The sequence below is a fragment of the Alligator mississippiensis genome, chromosome 2, assembly GCF_030867095.1.
Source record: "Alligator mississippiensis isolate rAllMis1 chromosome 2, rAllMis1, whole genome shotgun sequence".
Lineage (NCBI taxonomy): Eukaryota > Metazoa > Chordata > Crocodylia > Alligatoridae > Alligator > Alligator mississippiensis.
This window is the reverse complement of record NC_081825.1, coordinates 195,337,106-195,358,750: the sequence shown is the minus strand read 5'-3', so window position 1 is coordinate 195,358,750 and position 21,645 is coordinate 195,337,106. Positions and strand designations below refer to the sequence as shown.

The 21,645-nt window shown below is 41.1% G+C and overlaps 1 protein-coding gene across 3 annotated transcripts in view; it reads left to right on the top strand.

Moving 5' to 3' along the window:
• Positions 1–21,645, top strand: part of PDE3B (phosphodiesterase 3B) — a 172,836-nt gene that overhangs the window by 88,190 nt on the left and 63,001 nt on the right. For all 3 annotated transcript variants that reach the window (XM_059722646.1, XM_059722645.1, XM_019476969.2), the window contains exons 2-3: positions 7,330–7,380; positions 17,901–18,149. In XM_059722646.1, the coding sequence (XP_059578629.1) occupies positions 7,330–7,380; positions 17,901–18,149 (300 nt within the window). The remainder of the gene's footprint in view (positions 1–7,329; positions 7,381–17,900; positions 18,150–21,645) is intronic.

The following is a 21,645-nucleotide window of genomic DNA, read 5'->3' as shown; positions in this document are numbered from 1 at the left end:
TTCCCCCTCAGACTGGCCTCCCAGGGGATCCTGCCCATCAGTTCCGAGTTAATCAGAGTCTGCTTTTCTGAGATCCAGGGACCTTACTCTGCTGCTCTCCTTTCTTCTTTTCCTCAGGATCCTGAACTCAATCATCTCATGGTCACTGCTGCCCAAATTGCCATCCACTACTACATTCCGTACCAATTCTTCTCTGTTTGTGAGCAGCAGATCAAGAAGAGCGTGGCCCCTAGTTGGCCTCTCCAGCATTGTGCTAGGAATGGAAGTTGTCCATAACACTCTCCAGATCTCAGGGTGATTTTAACCCCACCGTGAGAACCAGGGCCTCTTCCTCTTTCCTGCCTGTCCTTCCAGAATAGTTTACACCCATTCATGACAGTGCTCCAGTCATTCAAGCTATCCCACCTAGTCTGTTATTCCAATCACAACATATTTCCATGACTGCGAGGACTTCCAATTCTGTACTCTAAGTCATATGTAAAGAATGTAATTTTAAGAAGCATTAGAACTGGTCAAGTAGTGGATTTATGTGGAAGAGTTCAAAACTTTTTAAAATCATATTGATTTTAATCTTCTCCTTTTTATAGTTGTTAAACATTACCGATTTAATTAGGTGATATAACTTGTATTATATGGCATGTTAGAGTGCACACTGAACAGTGACTGTTCAATTCAGGCTATCACTCAGTTTTGCTGATCTACTCTTCATCAATTCTTGCAGTTACTTCTTTTGATTTAAATATATTACTCGTCTGGACTGATCTACACCTCATCCAACCTCATTTCCAGTGGGCATGGAATCATCTGTTTCACTATATTAAGACATGTATCAGAGAAACAGAAATGTCTCTTATTAGCATGCTAAAGACACATCAATGAATCAATAAGGAGACAGGTTTTGTGCCCTCTGGTACAGAGTAAACAGGAAAAACGGACTCTGTCGGTGACAGAGCTGTTGGGATACATAATTACCACCACAAAAAGAAAGTTCAGCATCCTTTCACATATTAAAAAATGAAGATTAACTGTAGCAGCTGCAGCAAGTGAACTGTTAAGGCAGTGGTATATCTATATCCTATTGTTGCATTGAAACTATAGAAAAGGAGAATATTCAGGGGCTTATTTTTGTTTAAATAGTGGATAATCTTGTTTGCATAATCTGTATTCCTTACAAAATTATTAGGAATATAACCATGAAAGCTAAATATGCTCCTGACTACAGCTGAAATATCATACACCCTGCCATTTACTGGATCTTGTCTCTCATAATCTATGCCCAGCCTAAAACAGTCTTGGAGAAGTTTGTGACTGGTCCTTGTCATCCCTTGGGGTGCTCTGGTGAACAGATGTTCCCCCAGATCCTGATGCATACTCCTGATATACTTATAGGCTACCACCAGGTCACCCCTGAGCCTGCGCTTTTCCAGGCTTAAGAGTCCCATGGCTCTCAGCCTGTCTTCATAAGGCCTGTTCTCCTGACCGCTGATCATGTCCGGGGCTCTCCTCTGAACACTCTCAAGCTGTGACCTCATGTCCCATCCTGTTTTCTCTATTTGTCCCCTGAAATTAGCTGATCTATCCCCAGTGGCATTCCTTATTAAGGGAGGCTTCTAGTAGTCTGTGATGGGCCTAAGCCCATGATCTTTTGGCACATCAAATAGGGAGGGCCCTTCTCACATAGCAGCAGAGAGTTGATGCTGAGAGAAGGGTGAACTGGATATATCCATAATTTTCTACTCTCTGTTCCTCTCCTGCTGTAGCTTCCAGTTCACAATGTTTGTATTCACACAACTTGAACATTACTAAAAGGTAACTAGTAGTCCTCATTCTCTAACTTTCTTCTGTATGTAGGTTTTTATTTTTGGTCTGCAGAGAGAACAAATTAATCCAGTTGACGTACCAGAACTTGATAACATCTTCTGATTGTGTTGATGACGTTTCTTTGTGGTTTTGGTGGTTTTATAAAGCTATTCAGGATGTAGGTTTGTGATTGACTTCAAAAAGCAATGCCTAACAAAATACTCTTAGCATGAAAATACATTTGTACAAAAGGCATTTGAGCATTTTCTTTTTCTTTTTTCCAATTAGGCACAGCAGATATATCTAAGGTTTTGGGGTTAATGTTAATTTAGGTTCCTTCTACAAAGTGTTTACAGGGGGGGAAAAAAAAAAGGTGTTTGTTTTCTGAACAGAGTCAAAATGTTTTGGGGTAAGAGAACATGAGATTTAAAAAAAAAATGACATTACATGTTAATTTATAAAAGGGGGAGTGCTAATAATGCTGTAATAAAATAAAGACCCAAACATGACTTGGTTTTTTTTTAGTTTAAAAATAATCTTTGACTTTTAATCTATAACAGGGGTAAGCAACATTTTTTGGCCCGAGTGCTGAAAAACCCACAATGTCTACCTTGTAAGGTGCTGGAGTGCCGGCACGCCACAAAAACAAAACGCGGGGAGGCGGGGTACATGGCAGGATGCACTGCATATTTAATACAGTTAATAATCATAAATGCTGCTTTTTTTACAGTAAATATCAGGTTTTCTAAACTTTCTAAATCTGATGACAATAAATAAAACTTCATGTACTGCCATTGTTCTTGTGATTTTTTTTTTTCTTGTTAAGCATATTATAATGAGAGGAGAAAGAGAGGAGCAGCAGGCATAGGGGGAGTCACCGCAGGCAGGCAGGCAGGCTGGAGAGAGGGGGTCAGGTGGGGAGTGGGGGCTGCCCCAGGGCAGCGCAGATTCAGGCCACCATGGGGGAGCCCAGCAGTACTAGAGGTGAGGCCCAGCCAGCCCGTGCAGCTCTGCGGGGATGGGGCACAGCCACCCTGCCCATGAAGGGGTGCTGCCTGGTTGGGGCAGGACTTGGCTCAGGGGGCTCCCTGCTTGGCCTCTGTGTGCTGGGTACAGTGCTACTGGGAGCCACAATTGCAGGCTGTTTCTCTGGGCTCTGAGAACAGCCACCGCAGCTGGTGCTCAGGGCCAAGTTGGCCGGGAGTCTGCAGTGCAGCCCCTCTGTGCAGTGCCTGCCCTGGTCCTGGCCCCTTGGGAGCTGCGGGTGGGCAAAGCTGGGGCCCAGGCATGCTGGGGCAGCCATGGTGACTGTTTGCAAGGTCCAGGGGGCTCCTGTGGCCAGGCCCGTGCACTGGAGATGGCTCTTCCCTGCTTGCACTGTGCCTAGCGTACAAGGAGGCCAATCCACGAGCTGGAAGCCCCCACGCCCAGCCTCCTGCCCCAGCCAGGCAGCATCCCTTGCATGCAGGGTGACTGTGGCCCATCCCTGAGGAGTTGCATAGGCTGGGCCATGCCCCACCACAGGTGCTGCTGGGCATCCCCACCTGCCTGCCCAGCCCATCTTTCTAAGGGCCCAACCGGGCTGGCTTTCCCATAGCACCACCACCCAGACCCTGCCCCGATCGCCCAGTCCTGGCACTCGGCACCCCAGTTCTGCCCTGCCCGGGTGGGACAGGATGTCTGCCTGCCTAAGCCCGAGGCTCTGCCATCTGCTGGAAGCCTCTAGGGCAGAGACCCTGTGCAGGTCTGTGCTGGCCCCATCCCTGTCTACCCGTAGCTCCCTCCAGGGGCCAGCTGGGCTGGAGGGCACAGCCTGGGTGCAAGAGGTAGGGGCAGTAGAACACAGACAGTGTCCTTGCCTGTGTTCTCCTGGCTCCGCCCTGGTGCCTGCTGGGGTGCTGGGACTTGTGGCTGCATGAGAGAACCCAGAGCAGCAACTTAAAAAAAAAAAAAAAAAAAAAAGTAAACAATTTCCTTGCATGCCTTCTGGCATGCCAAGAAAAATGTTTCCACGTGTCACTAATGGCACACATGCCAGGGTTTGATGACCCCTGATCTATAATATTTCCAAATATGTCATAAGATTTGTTACTCTGCTCAAAAATGTGGCATGGAAGTAGAATGGAAACATGCTTATATGAATAACATGCATGCAATAAAAATGGGTATATCTTCAGCTGATTTATATTATCTCCTCTGAAGTCGGTAGCTCTAGCATGATTTATACCAGCCTAAGGGTCTCCCCCCTGATTCATACTACTAATTATTTTTGGGACTTAAGATTTGAAGTGTTTTTTTTTGCTAAGTCTTTCAACAGCCATAAGTATAGGTGTTGTATTCCATTAAGCTGTTGGGTTAGGGACAGGCAGATACACCAAGACAGCTGTTATATACTTATATAAGAATATATGTCTAAAAGTGGCTTCTAAGTCATTGAGTTTAGTCCCTTAGCTTTTGCAGCGTATCTTGAAGTGAAGGTATCCCCAGGATCACCATATCACATATTACACAGAACTACAAGAGACAATATCTGAAATATGGGAAAATATCTAATTGTCCATTGTAATTTTGATTAATTACAGTGAATGTTTATTTGAAGTTTTTAGTAGAATTTCTGAATTGAGTAAAAACATCAGATTTTTTAGTAAAGCACTGGCAACTCTCGTCTCACAGATTCATACTAGAAATACAAATTCAGGTGGCTTGGGCAGGAACGCTGTTTCATGGAATACTAACTTGTGAAAAGATTGCAAACAAAACATAGTAATACATAGCAATTAATTAAGGCATGTACTTATGTGTGCTGTTGGATATTAAGAGGTAGGTAGTTGTGCTTGTCTGAAGTCAATCAGAAGTCAGGGCATATCTACCCTGCCTTTGGTTGGATACCACCACGATATTTATGAACTGTCATCTTAAGAAAACCGAACTATGTAGACTACTGAGAATTACTGTCATTTCAATGGGAATCTTAGTGTAACCCATTTCACGTCTTAATTTTTAATGCAACATGGGCATTAGGGAATAAATTGGGCTAGCAGGGTGTTTATGAACTTTAATTATGCACTTGTCTAGTAAGGGTTTGTGAAACGGGCCATATTTGATTTGGATTCAGCCCAAATCAGGGACAGTGATTCAATTCATTGATTTAGATCACTGTCCCCGATTTAGATTTGGCCAAATCCGAATCTGAAGATTTGATGCTGATTCAGAGAATCAGCGATTCGGCCATAGACATAGCTTTAAATGTTTTTTCTACATACCTCAAGGTACTGGGTGTGGCTCATGAATGCTGCGATGGTGGAATGGATGGACCGTCCCAAAGGAGGGGTAGGGGTTGCCCCGTGTGCTCAGTGGTGAACTCAGAAGTGGACTGGAAGTACTTCAGGTCCACCGGGGAGTGTGCTGGGTCACCGAATCGGGCTGAGTCTCTGCTGAATCAAATCGGGGACCGAAGCTTTGCATAGCCCTATTATCTAGTATGCATGTAATTGGAGTACTTTGCTTCCACCTGTCAATAGATGCTCTATGTCCCAAAGTTTGTGCCCTTGGGCACAAACTTTGGGACATAGAGCATCTCTTTAAAAGAGAAAGCAGCAGGTGCCAATATGAATATTAAAGTTTAGAATTTAGCATCCTAGATATGCACATGTGCATAGTTTCGTTTGGTGAGGGAGTAGTAAGCACGACTGACTCAGTCTCGTTTTGGTGGCTGTTGCATACAGCCTGAGTTCAGTCAGCAGTGGCAGCATTTTATGTTGGAATAAGGGTTTTTACTGATGGTGAAAATGCACATGAGTACCTGAATGAACCTCAGGGGGTGCCATACCACGCATGCACCACGTTGGGAATCGTTGCTCTATGCTGTTGTAGAAGGAAATTAAGTTGGCTAGGCGATAAACTCATATTGCTTCTCACTGATTACCTTGTTATCTTCAAGGTGCTTAGAAACTGATAGATATGCTCAAATGCTTTTCTGATTATCATAGTTAGATTGGTCAGTCATTGATTCTGTGGATGCTCCTGAATTTTTATTTGAAACTACATGAGCTTTTTTCCAGTCTTGGGCCTTACCTGACCTTTCCAAACTGAGTTTGCACTCTTTCTGAACATCTTTTTACAACATCTGATGGAGAGCTTTAGCTCATGAAAGATTGTGATACCTACCTACGTACCTTGACTTCAGACTGGCATGGCTGACTGTCTCTCTTCAGAGATAATAGCCATAGGCTCTGCAGTTACTTTAGTCAGTTCTGTGAACATTATGGCCATATCTACACCTTACGCTTAAGGTGTGATTAACTGGCTAGTCATGCCTTAAATTGTAACACAGCTACACATTCACCCAATTGATGGGGAGATAAAACAAGCAATAAGGTACAAAGTTATTCCACAAAAAATGTATAATAACATTGTAGCTTGTTACTATTACTCCATTAATTGATCGTCGTCAGATGCTTCTGTGGCTGGGAGCCTCATCAACTGAGGGACTCCTGGCCCCATGGATGCACCTTCTGCTGCCAGCCCCACAGCTGACAAGGCTTGCAATGGCAGCAGTGTTCCTGCACCCTGACTGTGCAGTGCCTGCCCCTGCTCCAGCACCAACCCCACTCCTTACTTCCCTGTGGGGGCCTCAGTCTTCCTCTCCCCCTCCCCCCCCGCAACAGACTTATGAGCCTGACATTGCTCTCCAAGCTGTTGTGCTGCACTGTGCTCTTTACTGCCTGCGTACTGCGCTGCAGCTGCATGCATGCACACGACATCAGCCAAAAGAAGCGATTGCCGATTAATGTAAATTTTCCTTTATATCGGTGCTGATTTGTATTAGTAAACCTCTAGTTCCTGACCATACCGACAGCTGAACTAAACACAAACTGCTAAAATGCAGAGGGAACTGTCCTTCGGAACTCTCACTTAAATTCTCCCATTAGTTTGATTGTTTCATAGCTCTTTGTGTATCAGGGAAAGTGATCAAGTAACTTGACCAAGATAGTATGGTCCCCCATTGAACAGTTTTGTCTGCCACTAATTACTCTTATTCACAATTTTTGGTTTTGGTTAGATTCTCAATTATTTTTAGTAGTTTTCAGTAGGCATCTTTTTTGTATTTTTAGCTGGCTGGGAAGATGTAATTTCTTCCAATAATGTGCACTACTTTTGTCCATGTGCTCATAAACTATTTTAAAGAGAGATTAGCACTAAGGAGTGGTTCCTTTCTGTTCTGAAGGATGACTTTTTTTTTCTTTTTTTTACTCCTGTCATTCCAACAGTACTTAAATAAGGTGCTTTCAATATTTTTATCAGTAATTAAATCATATTACTATTAAAATAATTATATTTTACTGACAACTACTGCTGCATATAGTTTTCTTAGTTTGTCATGATTCTTGTTCTTGCATCAATATCTGAAAGAAGTTTATTTTGAACTTGTATTATTACATTTCACCAACATATTATTTTAAAAGAATCTGCTGATCAAGGTATATTCTGTTTCATTGTTACTCATTGTTATTTATTTTCTTCTTATAGATGATTCTCTGGGACTGGGATTTGAAGCAATGGTGTAAACCACATTATCAGGTTAGTTCATTTTAACAGCATTTTAATTCAATGAAAATACAAATTGAGGGTAAAAGGTTCCCTATAGAATGATAATTTTTAATTTTTATTTTATTTATATTATCATTTGTTTTACAGCTACTTAAATGGTATTTCTGTATGTAATAGTTGTAGAGGGTGATAAATTCCTCTTCTCACTTTCAGGTCCACTTATCTAATACTCGCCTGCATTTGGAAGTTTGTAAATGCAGGTATTGTCATGAGTCTAATCAGTGACTGAAGCTATTGTTCATATTCAAGACTGTGTTGGTGTTTTTCTGAATTTTGTGTCTGATTTTTGTATTCACTATGGAAATCTATTTTTCCCAATAAAACACCTCCTTGGCGTGATTTAAAAAAAAAATTAAAATTAGAAGATGTACTCAAATGTGGTCATGGTAGAAACATATAGTTAAGGTTGCCCAGCACTTGCTGCTATAAGAGCTAGTTTTCAGTTACTTACATTGTTCTTTGCCTAACTTTTAATTGTTTAAAATGTTCATGTTTCGGTATCTTTTAAAAAGGCTGTTTCTTTTAAAATAACATTTCATGGGTCCGATGTTTCTTAAAAAGAGGTTAAAGAAAAATATGATGAGTTTACCATGCTAAAAATTCATACCGCTATTTACTTGTAGAATTCTAGTGCATCCATGATTCAGAAGGAGGAGTTAAATTTACCTGAAAATTCAACCTGATATCAAGTTGAACCTGGTATCTCTCTGTAGACTCTTCCTGTGTTAAGTTGCTGACTCTTCTAGACTCTGTGGCTTCTGGGCTGGATCTCACTTGTGGAGCCAGAGGGCTTCAGCAGCATTCAGTGGCTAGAAGCTTTACCCACACTGCAGCAGGGCAGTGGGCAGCTTCATTTGTGCTGTGGCTGGGTGTCAGGTAGAAGCAGCAGCAGTAGCTGGGTCCAAGTGCTGGCCTTTTTTCAGACCTGAGCTGGGTCCCCACCTAAAAAGTCTGCTGACTGATGGTGCTTAGTACTATAGATATGGACCAATGTTTTCTTTGCCATAGTTACAGGAACTTGATTCTAACATGCCTTTGTGGCTATCCTGGAAACCTTGAAGCCCAGATAGGACAGAATATCATTCACCTGCAAGAGATCTGCCAGTAACATCCTTTACTTGACTATCTTCAGCCTTAGAACCAAATAGGGAGATTTCCTTGTATACAGATATAATTGTAGTTTCCCCAAACTGATTGAATTGAAAGGGTTTCAAGACCTTGTCAAGAGGGTAGTGGACTCCTTAGAGGTTCCTCTTGAGATGATCCAGGAAACTGGGTGTTCCTCTAAGACTGTATAATCAAGATCTACTGCTTTGTGTCTTTAGTGAGAGACTATTTTCATCGCAGCAGGTACCTGTACACAGGCTGGTAGGCTGCTCTGATGCACTGTAATTAATTGAGTCTGCTGGAGCATGGTAATTACCGTGCTCCAGCCAGCCTCTGCGTCTTGTGCATCAGTGTGCCTGTGCTTTAAAAATTGTGGCAGGGGTGGATTAACTAAAGCTTGTTTGAGCAGTAGACAGAGCACCCCTGCCACCTCTTTGAAGCATGGGGATGGTGATACACAAGATGCTCTGGGCACTCTAATTAGAGCAGTTCTCAGAGCCACTGTAATTAAAGCATTTCTTCCTGCCCCCCCTTCCTCCCCCCCCACTCCAGAGTACATGTAAAAATGCCCAGGGTTCTCAATTCTAAGTCTCTACTTCTAGTAAAACCCCTGGCAAGTCTCTTATCATGCCAAAGTATTTTATTCCCTTTGTAAAACTTTTAGCTAGTCTTTGCACACCAGGTTAACAATGTTTCTGCATCTAAGAGTCTGCTGCTTCATCATTTGCAGTCTTCCCATTCCAGAGAGTGGCTGGTCTCTATTATATTATTGTGACTCATGACTGGACCTGCCAGTCAGGAAATAATAGGTTTCATCTGCCCTGAGTACTCCCCAGAGTTCACTGGCATTCTCCAGATCTCCTGTAGTTTAATTTCTGAAATGTAATAGTCATGATTTTGTCTGGTACTGGACAGGTACAGTCCAAGAGGCTGCAAGAGACGATTCTCTTTTGTGAAGCCCCATATATACGCATCCACACTTCCAGCTACCACTGAGCCATTTCCACTTCTCTTAAGGCGTATTAAATACTCCTCTTTAAAATCAAATAGGTATATGATTATAATTTTAAAACTATAAAGCAATAAAATATTTAAGCTAACAAATGTATAAGTCAGTTGATAATACTAATATGAAACAAAGCCACCAGAATGAGACTCTCTCCAAATCAACTTTTTTTTTAGTTACTGCTTTCTTCAAACAGTCCTGTAATTGTTATACTGACAATTTCATGAGCGACTGGCAGCCAATCCTGCCAACTCGCAAGTGGCAGCGGCACGCCACTGGCACTTCCGGGTGAGCGCGATTAACCACAGGGGGGACTGCTGCTTCCGGCACTCTTGGTGGGACGGGGTGCACCAGCCTGGGAATGTTGGCTGTCAGGGGGTGCACTGGCACGCCCAGAGGGTGCATGTGCACCCCCTATGCATTGCCACTGGACAATTTCAACCAGGGCATATTTGTTGGGTCACTGGGGCGTCTCTTCCGAATTTCTTCGTTATTTTTAAAGACTTAATATAGCCCTTGGTTGTTCATTGGATTAGTTGCGTTTGTTTATGCTGTTAGATTAGTCTCTCTCAGTTGCAGCTCTCTAGATTCCATGCTTTTACAGATCAAGTGTTTTTGCTCTTCAGGAGTATTTATTTTTTGCCAGAATGATAATTTGTTATGATGTACAGTATTTATATCTTCTCCCTCAGACAGCAGGCAACCATCTTACTTGTATCTTTACCTTGACTTGGCATTCCTACTTCAACTCTATATACTATGTTCTGTGAGATTAGCAGACTGTTACTGTATATCCAGAACTTTCCCCAAATGTTCTTTTACTTTTTATGCAGAAAATTAGAGCTGTCTCCTATCAGGAGCTGCTCTTTGCCCATTGAACAATTTGCACATTAGCATTATTACCAGATTTGCCTGTCACTTTGGCGTGTGCTTATTAAGGGATACATTTCTGGGGTCTCTGTAATTCTATCAATATGTTGCTTGTGTTTCTATATGGAGCTGTATCTCTGCCTTCTGCAAGTCCTCACCTCCGATGGAGCTATCTTATAGGACTCGGGTTCAGTGGGGCTCGGTTCCTCCAACCACCGATTCAGTCAAACACACGCACAGATTAAAAGGGCACACCTGAGTCAGGCTGGATTATTTTACATTGACAGGCTGACACCCTCATGTACCTTGAACTAAATTCATCCCTTATTTCAGTAGGACAATAATAAATGCAGTTTGCCACACATACACACACGCTAACAGGGTACGTTTGAGCAGGTGGGTCCGATTAGCACTTTCAGCTGATACCCTCGTGCGCCTCAAAACTCAGCACGTCCCAATCTCTTGTTACAGTGGTCCTAGTTGTAACTCCCTTGATGAGCAGACCCCACTGCAGTTTTGGGCATTACAGCGATCCTTGGCTTAGGTAAAAGAAGCATTGCTGCATAACGCTTCTTTTCATGGTCAAGGGGAAGGAAAAGTAAATGAGGTTGAGAGAGATTATAGCAACCAGCTTGACCATAGAAGTTATTTATTGCCAGGTATATGAACTTATGATGATACCAGTAATAACAGCCATACAAGAGAGACTAATAAAACAGTTACAACATTACAGTTTCAGTTAAGTATTTGGGGAAGTCTAGCTCAAGTTTGACTAGCAAAAGTCAGGTTTAGAAAGCTGTGCCTGCAGTAAGAGAATAAAAGAGAGGGGGAGGGGAAGGGGGAGAGAGGGAGTGTTAGGGTCTCACCACTCAGCAAAGCTTGAACCAGTCGAGGTGCCTCAGGTACAGTTCTGAGCATGATCAATGCAGGGATTCCAGGCAGAAAAAGAGTGGAACTGGTGCAGCTTTTGGATCCAAGCACCAGGACCAAAACTGAGCTTGGGTAGGGTTTTTTGTAGAGAACTAACAATGGCTCAAGGTAGAAGACTAGGTTTGTTTATGGGTAAAGGATGGCTCATATGCTGGATAATAGGAATGGATCACTTCTGGCTATGGGTGGCATTACTCTGAAGAAGCTTGCAATACAGACAGGCAGATTCAGTGTTTTGGGTACCAATAAAGGAGTTATTACTAGAATTGGTTTGATAAATGCTGAGCTGGGTGTATGTAGACTTGAGTTGATTAACATTTGGAGCAGGGATCCCCCATCATGCAGTGCTCCCCTGCTTCTCTGGTTCCAGAATTCAGTGCAGTCCTTGCCTTGGAATCTCTGGTCTCCATTCTGAATGCTAATGAGGCTGCTTTCCTGTCCCATCTCCTATAACAATGAGTTGTCATCCAGTTCCATCTCCGATGTAAATGAGACCAGGGGATTTGGTTCACTCTTGTCACCCTTGTCTGGAGGGCTTTAGCTGCATCTCCCACTGTATCTTCATTGTCTTCTGTAAGTCCTTCCTCTAATCAGTTCTTGTTCAGGCAGAGGTGGGGAGGTGGCGAGTCCTTTGATTCAGACAGGCTGTGTACTGTGCCAGGGTTCCCCAAGAACACAAATCTGAGAGAGAACTTTCAGACTGATTAGGGTCATGAGCCAGTTACTAGTGCATTCCGTTATTGGATGATGACCAAACAGGCATCTATCTGCTACCACTTTACCTTTTTGAATGATGGCAACATGTCATCTCTAATGAACATTCGACTGCTCCATTGAAGTGGGAATGTCTTGGGCTTCTCCGGCTTTGTTTAGGTTAAACCCACCCCTTTGCAAACATTTGGAATTAAAGGCTCACAAATAAGACACTACTGCCAGTCATGAGTGCCTCGGGACATTGTGTCAAGTAAATAGTGCTTTTAGTCTGGCAATAACTAAAATGACAGTTTGGTTTAGGAGTGATACCACCTCTAAATACTGATTAACTTACGGCTTTTTTTGAATTGTTGTGATTTATGCATGTATACCGTGAACATCTTTTAATTATCTTCTCAGTCTCTCTAGAAGTGTCTGACCATTTTTTTTTTTTTTTTTTTTTTTTTTTTTTTTTTTGTTCCCTCTTACACCTTGGTTCTCTTCATCTCCTTGTATGACGTCTTCATGTGGGTAAAATAGATAACAGCAACCTTTTCCCCTCTGAATATGGTGCTATACTGAAACTAGAGTTGGTCCTTCATGAACCAGAGAGTTTCAAACGTAGGGGTTTTTTTGTATCAATGTCATCATTACATAAATGTGCAAGTCTCCTTACCTGTACCTTACCTATATCTTCATTATTTAGCTGATGAATGTGGTAGTTGGAAATCATGTAATCAAAACTGTACTTGATATTTTGGTGTACGTGCCCTTCCTTTTAGCTGGTACAGAATTTGGTTATGCTACTTTGCTGTCTGCCATCATAGTGGTGCTATGTACTATCAAATTAACTTCCTGTATATGGCCAAAGATTTCTTGATATTTCTACTGGAATACTTTACATGTAGGCTTGATTTCACATGGGTGTAAGCCAAAATAGTATGTTTTCCATTAGGTTTTACATTGCACAAGGATTAACTCATCTAGTCTTCTCTACTTGTATAGATAAGAATAAAATAGATGACAGTGATGTTTTTGCTGATCCTTTCCTATCAGACATCTCAAAACATAGTCTTGTGGTAGGCATGGTGTGGTGTCACTCTTTTTCAGGTCCTATGAGTCTAGGTATACCCACAGTGTGCCATTCTTTTTTCTGTGACCACAATTCTATCCCTTAACTTTTCTCACAACTCCTATTTCTTTTTTAATTGTTTGTCCAAATATACATACAGAATTCTACTGTTCAGACACCTGCACCCAAATGCACTCAAACCTGAGTGTTGTGGGATTTTTCTGGGAAGGAGGGGGAGGTTTGTCAGCAATGTCCACTTGGCCATACCTGCACGCTGTCATTTTGTCTCTAGGTAAGGTCATTGAGCAGTAGTTTTACTCCAGCCAGCCCTCCGTTCTTTCTCACCACCCCTAGCTGAGAGAGAGAACCTGCAGTATCAGAGTATTTTTGTGCACTGTGTGATCTTTTCCTTTTATATGTGAAGAGCTTTAAAAAGACGGATGCATAGTGGTTAGTGAGTGATTAGATTTAGTGGCGTCATTTTCTTTTGCAACGCTTCCTTTCTTTACCTTTGTGGAGAAACTGCTCTTTTCTTTGTTGATGATCTTGCAGTATTAGATTCAGTTGCAATGTCTGAACTTTAAACACAATTATTTAAAACAAGAAGTACATTGGATGCTTATTGCATCAGGGAACAGGGGCATCTGAAGGTCATTTTTCAATATACAGAAAGCTCCCGAGAGTTGGGACATTTTGGCTTGTTTTTCCCCCTTCCCTGGGAGAGATGAATGAATCTCTCCTCTTATTCTAGCACAACAACTTCTGAACGTTTGTCATCCCAAAGTGCTTCTATTGTGTACTGTACTCCATGGAACTGAGGTTTCTGTTGGCAAATGCCACTCTCTGTATGTTAAACATTAGTTGATAGTGAGAAATGTAGTACTGGGCTCATAGGAAGAAGCAGCCATGTCCTTTTCATGCCTCTAAAAGCTGTAAGTCCTTTCACATCTTGGAAGTAAGGGTAGCATAAGGCCTAAAAGCATTTGTTCACTGGCACCTGTCAGATATTACCCTATCAGGTCAATGGTGATACCACCCATGTTACCAGTGTTCTTCAGTACCAGTACTGACCAGTCACGTATCTTTTGGCACTGGCATATTTGACAACAAAAAGTTACATGTTGTGTCCAAAGGCCTGTCCTCAGCACTAGGTTCCCTACTGAAAATACCTCCATTGTCTCTATTTTCAGCTCTAAATCAAAATGATTAATAACTGTATTGTGATCTCCAAGATGTTTATTTTCATATTCCCCACTGAAGACATTTGAGGTTTCTAGTGGGTAATTGCTGTTGCCAATACACAGTGTTACCACGTGGCCTGTTAACAGCTTCCATTATTCACAATGTAATTGCATTTTTAGGGTAGATTCCGCACATCTGTGTCAAACAAACCAATAATGTGATGTCTTTTGCTGATCAATGTTCCACTTTTTAATTTTGTTCCCAATGCTGTTAACTATTCTATAGATGTTCTTAAATAAATAATATTAAAAAGGTGAAAAAAAAACAAGTGATTCTTGTTTAAACTATATTTCTTAAAGTTATTAGGACTTAACACCACTTGTCAGATCCAGAGTCATAAAATAAACAGAATCATAGAAAGTTAGAGTTGGAAGGGACCTCAGGAGGTCATTTAGTCCAACTCCCTGCTCAAAGCAGGACCAGCCCCAAATAGATCATCCCAGCCAAAGCTTTGTCTGTCTGAGTCTTGAAAACCTCAAAGGATAGAGATTCCGCCACCTCTTGGGGTAACCTGTTCCAGTGTTTTACTACCTTCTTACTGAGAAAATTCTTCCTAATATTTAGCCTAAACTTTCCTTGCTGCAATTTGAGACTGTTGCTCCTTGTTCTGTCATCTGCCACCACTGAGAACAGTCCAGGTCCATCCTCTTTCGAACCCCTCTTCAGGTAGTTGAAGGCTGATATTAAATCCTGCCTCAGTCTTCTCTTCTGCAGACCAAATAAGCCCAATTTCCTCAGCCGCTCATCATAAGGCATGTCCTCTAGCCCCTCATCTTTTTTGTTGCCCTCCACTGGACTCTTTCCCAATTTATCCACATACTTTCTGGAGTGGGGGGCCCAAAACTAAACAAAGTACGATAGCTGTGGCATCACCAGTGCTGAATAGGGGGGAATAATCACTTCCCTTGACCTGCTAGCAACACACCTACCAGTGCTGCCCTGCTGTTAGGCTTCTTGGCAACAAGGGCACACTTGGCTCATATTCAACTTATTGTCCGCTGTAATCCTCAGGTTCTTTTCTGCAGAGCTGCTGCCCAGCCAGTCAGCCCCCAGCCTGTACTGGTGCATGGGATTGTTCTGTCCTAAGTACAGGACTTTGCACTTTTCCTAATTGAACCTCATGAGATTCCTTTTGGCCAAATCCTCCAATTTGTCTTGGTCACTCTAAATCCTAGCCCTACCCTCCAGCGTATCTACTACTCCCTTCAGCTTGGTGTCATCTGTGAACTTGCCGAGGGTGCACTCTATGCCATCTTCCAGGTTATTGATAAAGACATTGAACAAAACTGGCTCCTGGACCAACCCCTGGGGCACTCCACTTGATATCGGCTGACAAGTAGACATCGAGCTATTGATTACTTCTCTCTGAGCCCAATGCTTCAGCCAGTTTTCTATCCACCATACAGTCCATTCATCCACCCATACTTCCTTAGCTTGCCTGGGAGAATGTTGTGGGAGACTGTATCAAAAGCCTTGCTAAAATCAAGGTACACCATGTCCACCAGTCTCACTGCATCCACAGAGCAGTCATTTCATCATAGATGGCAATGAGGTTGGTCAGGCATAACTTGGTGAATCCGTGCTGACTGTTCTTAATCGCCTTTTTCTCCTCCAAGTGCTTAGAAATAGATTCCATTCATGTTTACAAATGTTTTCAGCGATAACTTGAGATTTTCCAGTGTGATTTTGATTTATTTTTTATTAATATGGGTAAAGAAAGATAGAGAGCGAGCTATCCTTCTTGCAAGGGGAAAAATAAGTAAATTATAAAATCTTATTGACATTTTTTCCCCTTTTAAATTTTTAGAAATACTTTCTCACTACTTTGTTTTTCTTTGTTCTTCTGTTCTTTTGCTCAGTTCAGGTATATTCAGGAATGCTGAGATTCTCCAGGTACTTAACTATTCTCATGAGAAATTCCTTGATTGCTTTTAACTGCATCTGCTTACCTTGGTGGTTCCTGATTTTTCATTCCAAAGAACTTCGAAGAGAACATTCTTACTAATATCAAGTTAAAACTTTTCTTTTTTGAATTTTGGTTTGTGTCCATAAGTTTGCTAGTTCATTATGTCCTTTAATAAAGATGACTTAATTTTGAATACACTGTTTCACATTCATCTGAAATGTTAGTTATCTTTGAAGTACAGTATTTCCAAATTAATAATTTTAGTTGTTTAAGTTTCCTAATCGGATAGTTTGCCAATATTACAAATACATCTCATAGCTCTTCTCTTCTCGTTTTGAGAATTTTTTGATATCTTTTAAAATAGTAGATTAGCAGTAATAATCTTTTACAATATACATGATGAAGCCTTCCTTTTTTGCTAGTCAACCTACATGTTTCACTTTGCGTATTAAGACATTGACTTTCTTAGCCACTTCTTGCTAACTTCTGGACACTTTTTATAGATTCACTTGTACTTTGCTTTCCACTGTTGATTAAATCCTTCATTTCTGAAGTCTAAAACTAAGAGTTTCACTGGGGACATATAGTGTTGCTGAAATGCACGTGATAAATTGTCATATTTGTGCAGAGCCTAGCATAAAGTGTGGCTTTGACTTCTAAACACTACTGCAATATCAAAAATAGTGATGATAAAACATCTACTTTTAGTGACTTAGTCATATTTTATGCATCATGTGTAGGTGATATTCTGAGTGTTTGATAGGTTTGATGTTAATAGATCATGGTATCAATTTTTTGTCTATTTTTTGCCTTGAATTAAAACTAGAGTACACTTTTCAGATATAGAGCACACTCAATCAAATAAAATTATTAAGAAATTAAAACACTTAAAATATTACCTGTTTAACATTCCAAAACTTTGAATTTAAGGTAGAATATAATTTTATTTTGTTGTAACTTGGCCTGTCTCTCCAGTTTTTGACTTTTTCCAAAATTAAATACACTTTAAAAACTACCATGTTTTATTTAAGTTTCCTTTTGGTAGCTTGATATTCACTAGTAGTAGTCAAATGTACCAGTATAGAATTAAATTAATTTTGGTAAAATAATAGTAAAAAATCTAACTGATAAATCTTAGGATATAGTCTCATGGATACAGTTTTAGGATAGCCAATATACATAGGATATAATACTAGAAATGAGGCACAGGCTGAAGTAAGGAAAGAATTGATCCCAGAATTTTGTATTCAAAAAGAGAATGAAAAAAAGTTTAAAGTGTTCTGAAATATATCCTCCTACTTTGGCAGAAATTGCAGATACAGCCATTTTTTATTTTCTGTTGGCCAGGGAAAGGGCTAAATATAAAAATTCTGAAATCTGAATAATTTGTATAGTACTAATAAAGTGTTTTTTTTTCCCAATAAAAATTGTTTTTGCCTAATTTATAATGACGTGTTTTTCTCTGAAAAGCTGCCATTGTGTTGGATGTTTTCATATGTTCAGCCTTTTCTTCGCATTTTTATGTGGTTAATGTAAGTTATATAGCAATATAAGTTATATATATGTTATATGGCACGTTTTGTTTCTATGTTGTTTACCAAATATAAGAAAAAAAGAAGGAAAACAAGAATAATTGATCATTACAATATTTCTGTCTGTTCTAGAATGTCAGCAGTGGAAATGGTGTTGATCTGTCAGTACTTAATGAGGCTCGGAACATGGTGTCAGACCTTCTGATCGATCCATCTCTTCCCCCACAAGTGACCTCTTCTCTTCGAAGCATTAGTAGTTTGATGGGTGCTTTCTCAGGCTCCTGCAGGCCAAAGGCTAATCCGTTTACACCATTTCCTGGCTTTTACCCCTGCTCTGAAATGGAGGACGCAGCTGAAAAAGGAGATCGAAAATTACATAAGGTCAAAAGACTGTAACTGTAATTCAAATAAGAGTTACCATTTTGAGCAATTTACTAAAGATTACTTTTTGAAAAGAACAATTCTATATAGATGGTAGTTTCAGCTTGAGTTTTTTGCCACCTTTTGAAAAAGAAGTGTTAGGGCATGGACACACATATACTTGGAGAGGCTTCAAAAGGGAAGAGGGACCTGCTACTTGGGAACCTGCAGCAGCTATTAATGTTCTAATTAGCATGCATGCGTGAGCCTGTAGTGATATTAAGTGAGCTAAATTGCCCAGCTTTAACCTTGGAAGAAGCAGAGTTAAATTTCCCTAGCATTAACTTCGGAGGTATTTGAATTAAAATTGGGGCGATTTTGTTACGTTTTTATCATTGCTGGCTCCTGTACATGTAAATCTTACCGTATAACAGCTGCCAGGCTGTTTGGAGTAGCAGCAACACTCCCCATTTGAAACTGCTCCATCTGTTTGTTCATTCATGCCCTAACAGTTTTATAAGTTCTCATGTTGTTGCAGGAAGTGGTTTTTACAGGTTCCATCCCTTCCAGAGACTTACTCTAACTTGCTGCCCTTTGTGCATATCTATCACTGTGATTTGTGTATCCTGTTGTTCATTTTTTTAGGTAGAATATTGTTCACTCATCTATAGTAAATTATGAGAACTCTCTGCAGGAAGTGCAGCTTGCCTTGGCACAGTGTCTAAATAGTGTTTTTAAAAAAACGAACATAACAAACACGAAAATGTAAGCCTCTGGTAGTAAGCTCTGAACACAGGGGCCTGTCTTTGGTACACGTATGCAACGTGTTTAGCATCATGGAATTACCATAAGTTTTTTCAGACTAGAGAATTATCTTCTTATATGCCTGTTATTATAGCTGGCGATGCGAAGACATCAGCATTTGTCAGTTCCCATTGCTACTTCTAGGTTTGCTATTTTTTCAGTATTTACAATGTGGTTTTATATAGCTAGGCTGCCAAAAAGGAGAGGTATAGTTTGTGGCAGGCCAGTAGGGGGCACTTCTATGCTGAGCCACCCACCTTACTGTGCCTGACCACCTTCCAAGCTCCAAATGTCTCCCCTGGGGTGCCTACGACTGGCCGACCCCCTTCCTGGAGCACACCCGTAAGACTAGGGTAGCCGCTGCCACCACCTGGGTTCTGGTTGTTGCTTGGGCCCTGTGCCCCCCAGGGTACACAGGCCTTAGGATTCTGGGGTGCTTCTATTAGCAAGAAGCATTCACCATCAGCCTCCCATGCAGAAGGAGAGTAAAATAGCTGAGGCCACCTTAGCGGTTCTCTTCCCTCCTAAGCCCACACAGTGAGGCATGCTAAAACAGATGCATTGATCAAAGAGGGATGGGGGGAGGGGAAGGAATACCAATAATAAAATATAGGGGAAAAAATGGCTTGACCAAATCTGAGTGGCTTGTCTGCCTTTTACCACACGACTAGAGTACAGTCAGCTAAGTTCCTAGTTAGGTTTCTGGGATATTACTCACTTCTGGATCCTGAGTATGAAAGAAGGCTTCTGAAGTCCATGTTGTTCAGTATGTGTCTTTAAAATGTCTGCCTCCTCTTCCTGGAGGGGACCTCTTAAATAGCCCTTCTGACCTAACCTGCTAGTTCCAATCAAGGCCATGTGTTGTTTTATGCTGATCAGCCAATTCAAAAAGCATCACACCTTGACCTAAGCTCAAGCCCCTGTCCTCAGGTCATGAGGCTAGATCTGCTCCCTCTTACCTGAAGTCAGTCACATAGACAGTGAGTTGGTTGCTAAGCACCTGGGGTTATAGACACATGAGAGAGAGGAAACAGACTACCCCCAAAGAGAGGGAGGAGGCTGGAAGGGAGATTCTTTCACATAGTTAGCAGCTGTTTGTCTTTCTTACCAAGATAATACCTCAGGAATGTCCCAGATCTTTGAAGAGCCTTGATCAATGGCATAACTGGCGGTCAGTGTGGAGTATAGGAGTGGGGGCAGTTCTAGAATGGAGGCAGGCAGTAGGGCTGAAAGCTCTGGCAGCTATGGGCTTTGGCCATGTGGAGTAGCAGGAGATATCTAGCAGCTGGGATTAACCCTTCTTGTGCCCCCTTCCCACCCTCCCATGGCTACTCCCTAATGAGGGGTTTTATATTGCTGGGATGTTGTGGTGGTTGCAAGAAGATTAAGCTCCTGACTGCAGGCTACCTCATAGCACCCCCATGGCCAGAGCCCATATCTGCCAGCACCTCAGGCCTCTCCCTACTGGCTCAGGGCACAATTCCTAACCAGGTAAATCTCTTAGAATTGCTGGCAATGTGGCTTTTCCATTGACTTTTAAAAAGATTTATACTGTATTATAAATGTATAATTTAACTCAAAAGAAAATTGGACCAAGCATATATAAACATTTTTTACTGAGAAACTTACTAAGGCTGGACAGGAGGGGCAGTACTAAAGAGTTCTGCTTTTTCAAGTGACACAGATTGGTTTATAATAGGAATTTACTAAGGCAGTGCCTCATGGGAGAATTTAGATTGTTCTATTTGAAAACAATTCTCCATTCTGCTCATTTTTAAATATATTTAGTGCTTTCTCCTGTATGTGTCACTCAGAGATAGACAGACCAGTCACCTGGTGTTGGAATCTATCAGTTTTGAACTGCAGTCTTGTGGCCTCAACTCAGATTATTCATTTTGGTATCTGCCTTCTAAATAGATGCTTTCAGTCTTTATGTGGGGCCTTGAATCTAATTTATTTTGATATTTTATAGTAGTGTTCATCAGGAAAGAGCCAAAAACTCCAGGAAACCCAATAAGAGGGACTACATTGTTAATCTAATTAGCCTGGGAGGCAATCTAATATAGTGATGGGCACTGATTCAAAACCCTAACATACAATCACTTTCAGGGAAAAGCTCAATGTCTGGAGACTGCTCTGTCTGCCTATGAAAGTGGCACTTGCAGGAGGAAGCCCATTGACACAAATTCTCAAATGGACATTAGTAGAAATCCCACATACTGGTAGGGAAAACCACTTTCTCATAAATTTTCTAATTTTCCTGGGTTTTTTGGTTTGTTTGTTTTTTTGTTTTGTTTTTTTCGTTTTATTACTAAGGATGTTTACATGGGAATGTAATTTTTGGTTCTTGAAATAGCTTTATTGTTACTTCCATTCATTTTAAGTGAAAAGTATCCAATGTTGCTGTTACAAACAGAATGCCATTCTGTTACCTATGACTGCCTTCTAGATAATTTTGGCATTTTTATTGACATAATTTGCAGATGTGTGTAAAATTCTGAGTGCATCTTCTTATTTTGCTTATTTAAAAATATAACTGGTTACTTTTAAAACATCTGCTCTAAAATCTTACTTGCTTCTTGAAATCAGTCTTGACTTGATAACATTGTAGCTACTGTGCTACTTACTATATGTCGAGATGATTATCACAAAAGTGAAAGAAGGCCTGATCTAAATTCCACTTAAATCAATGGAAGTTGCTGCACTGACTTTA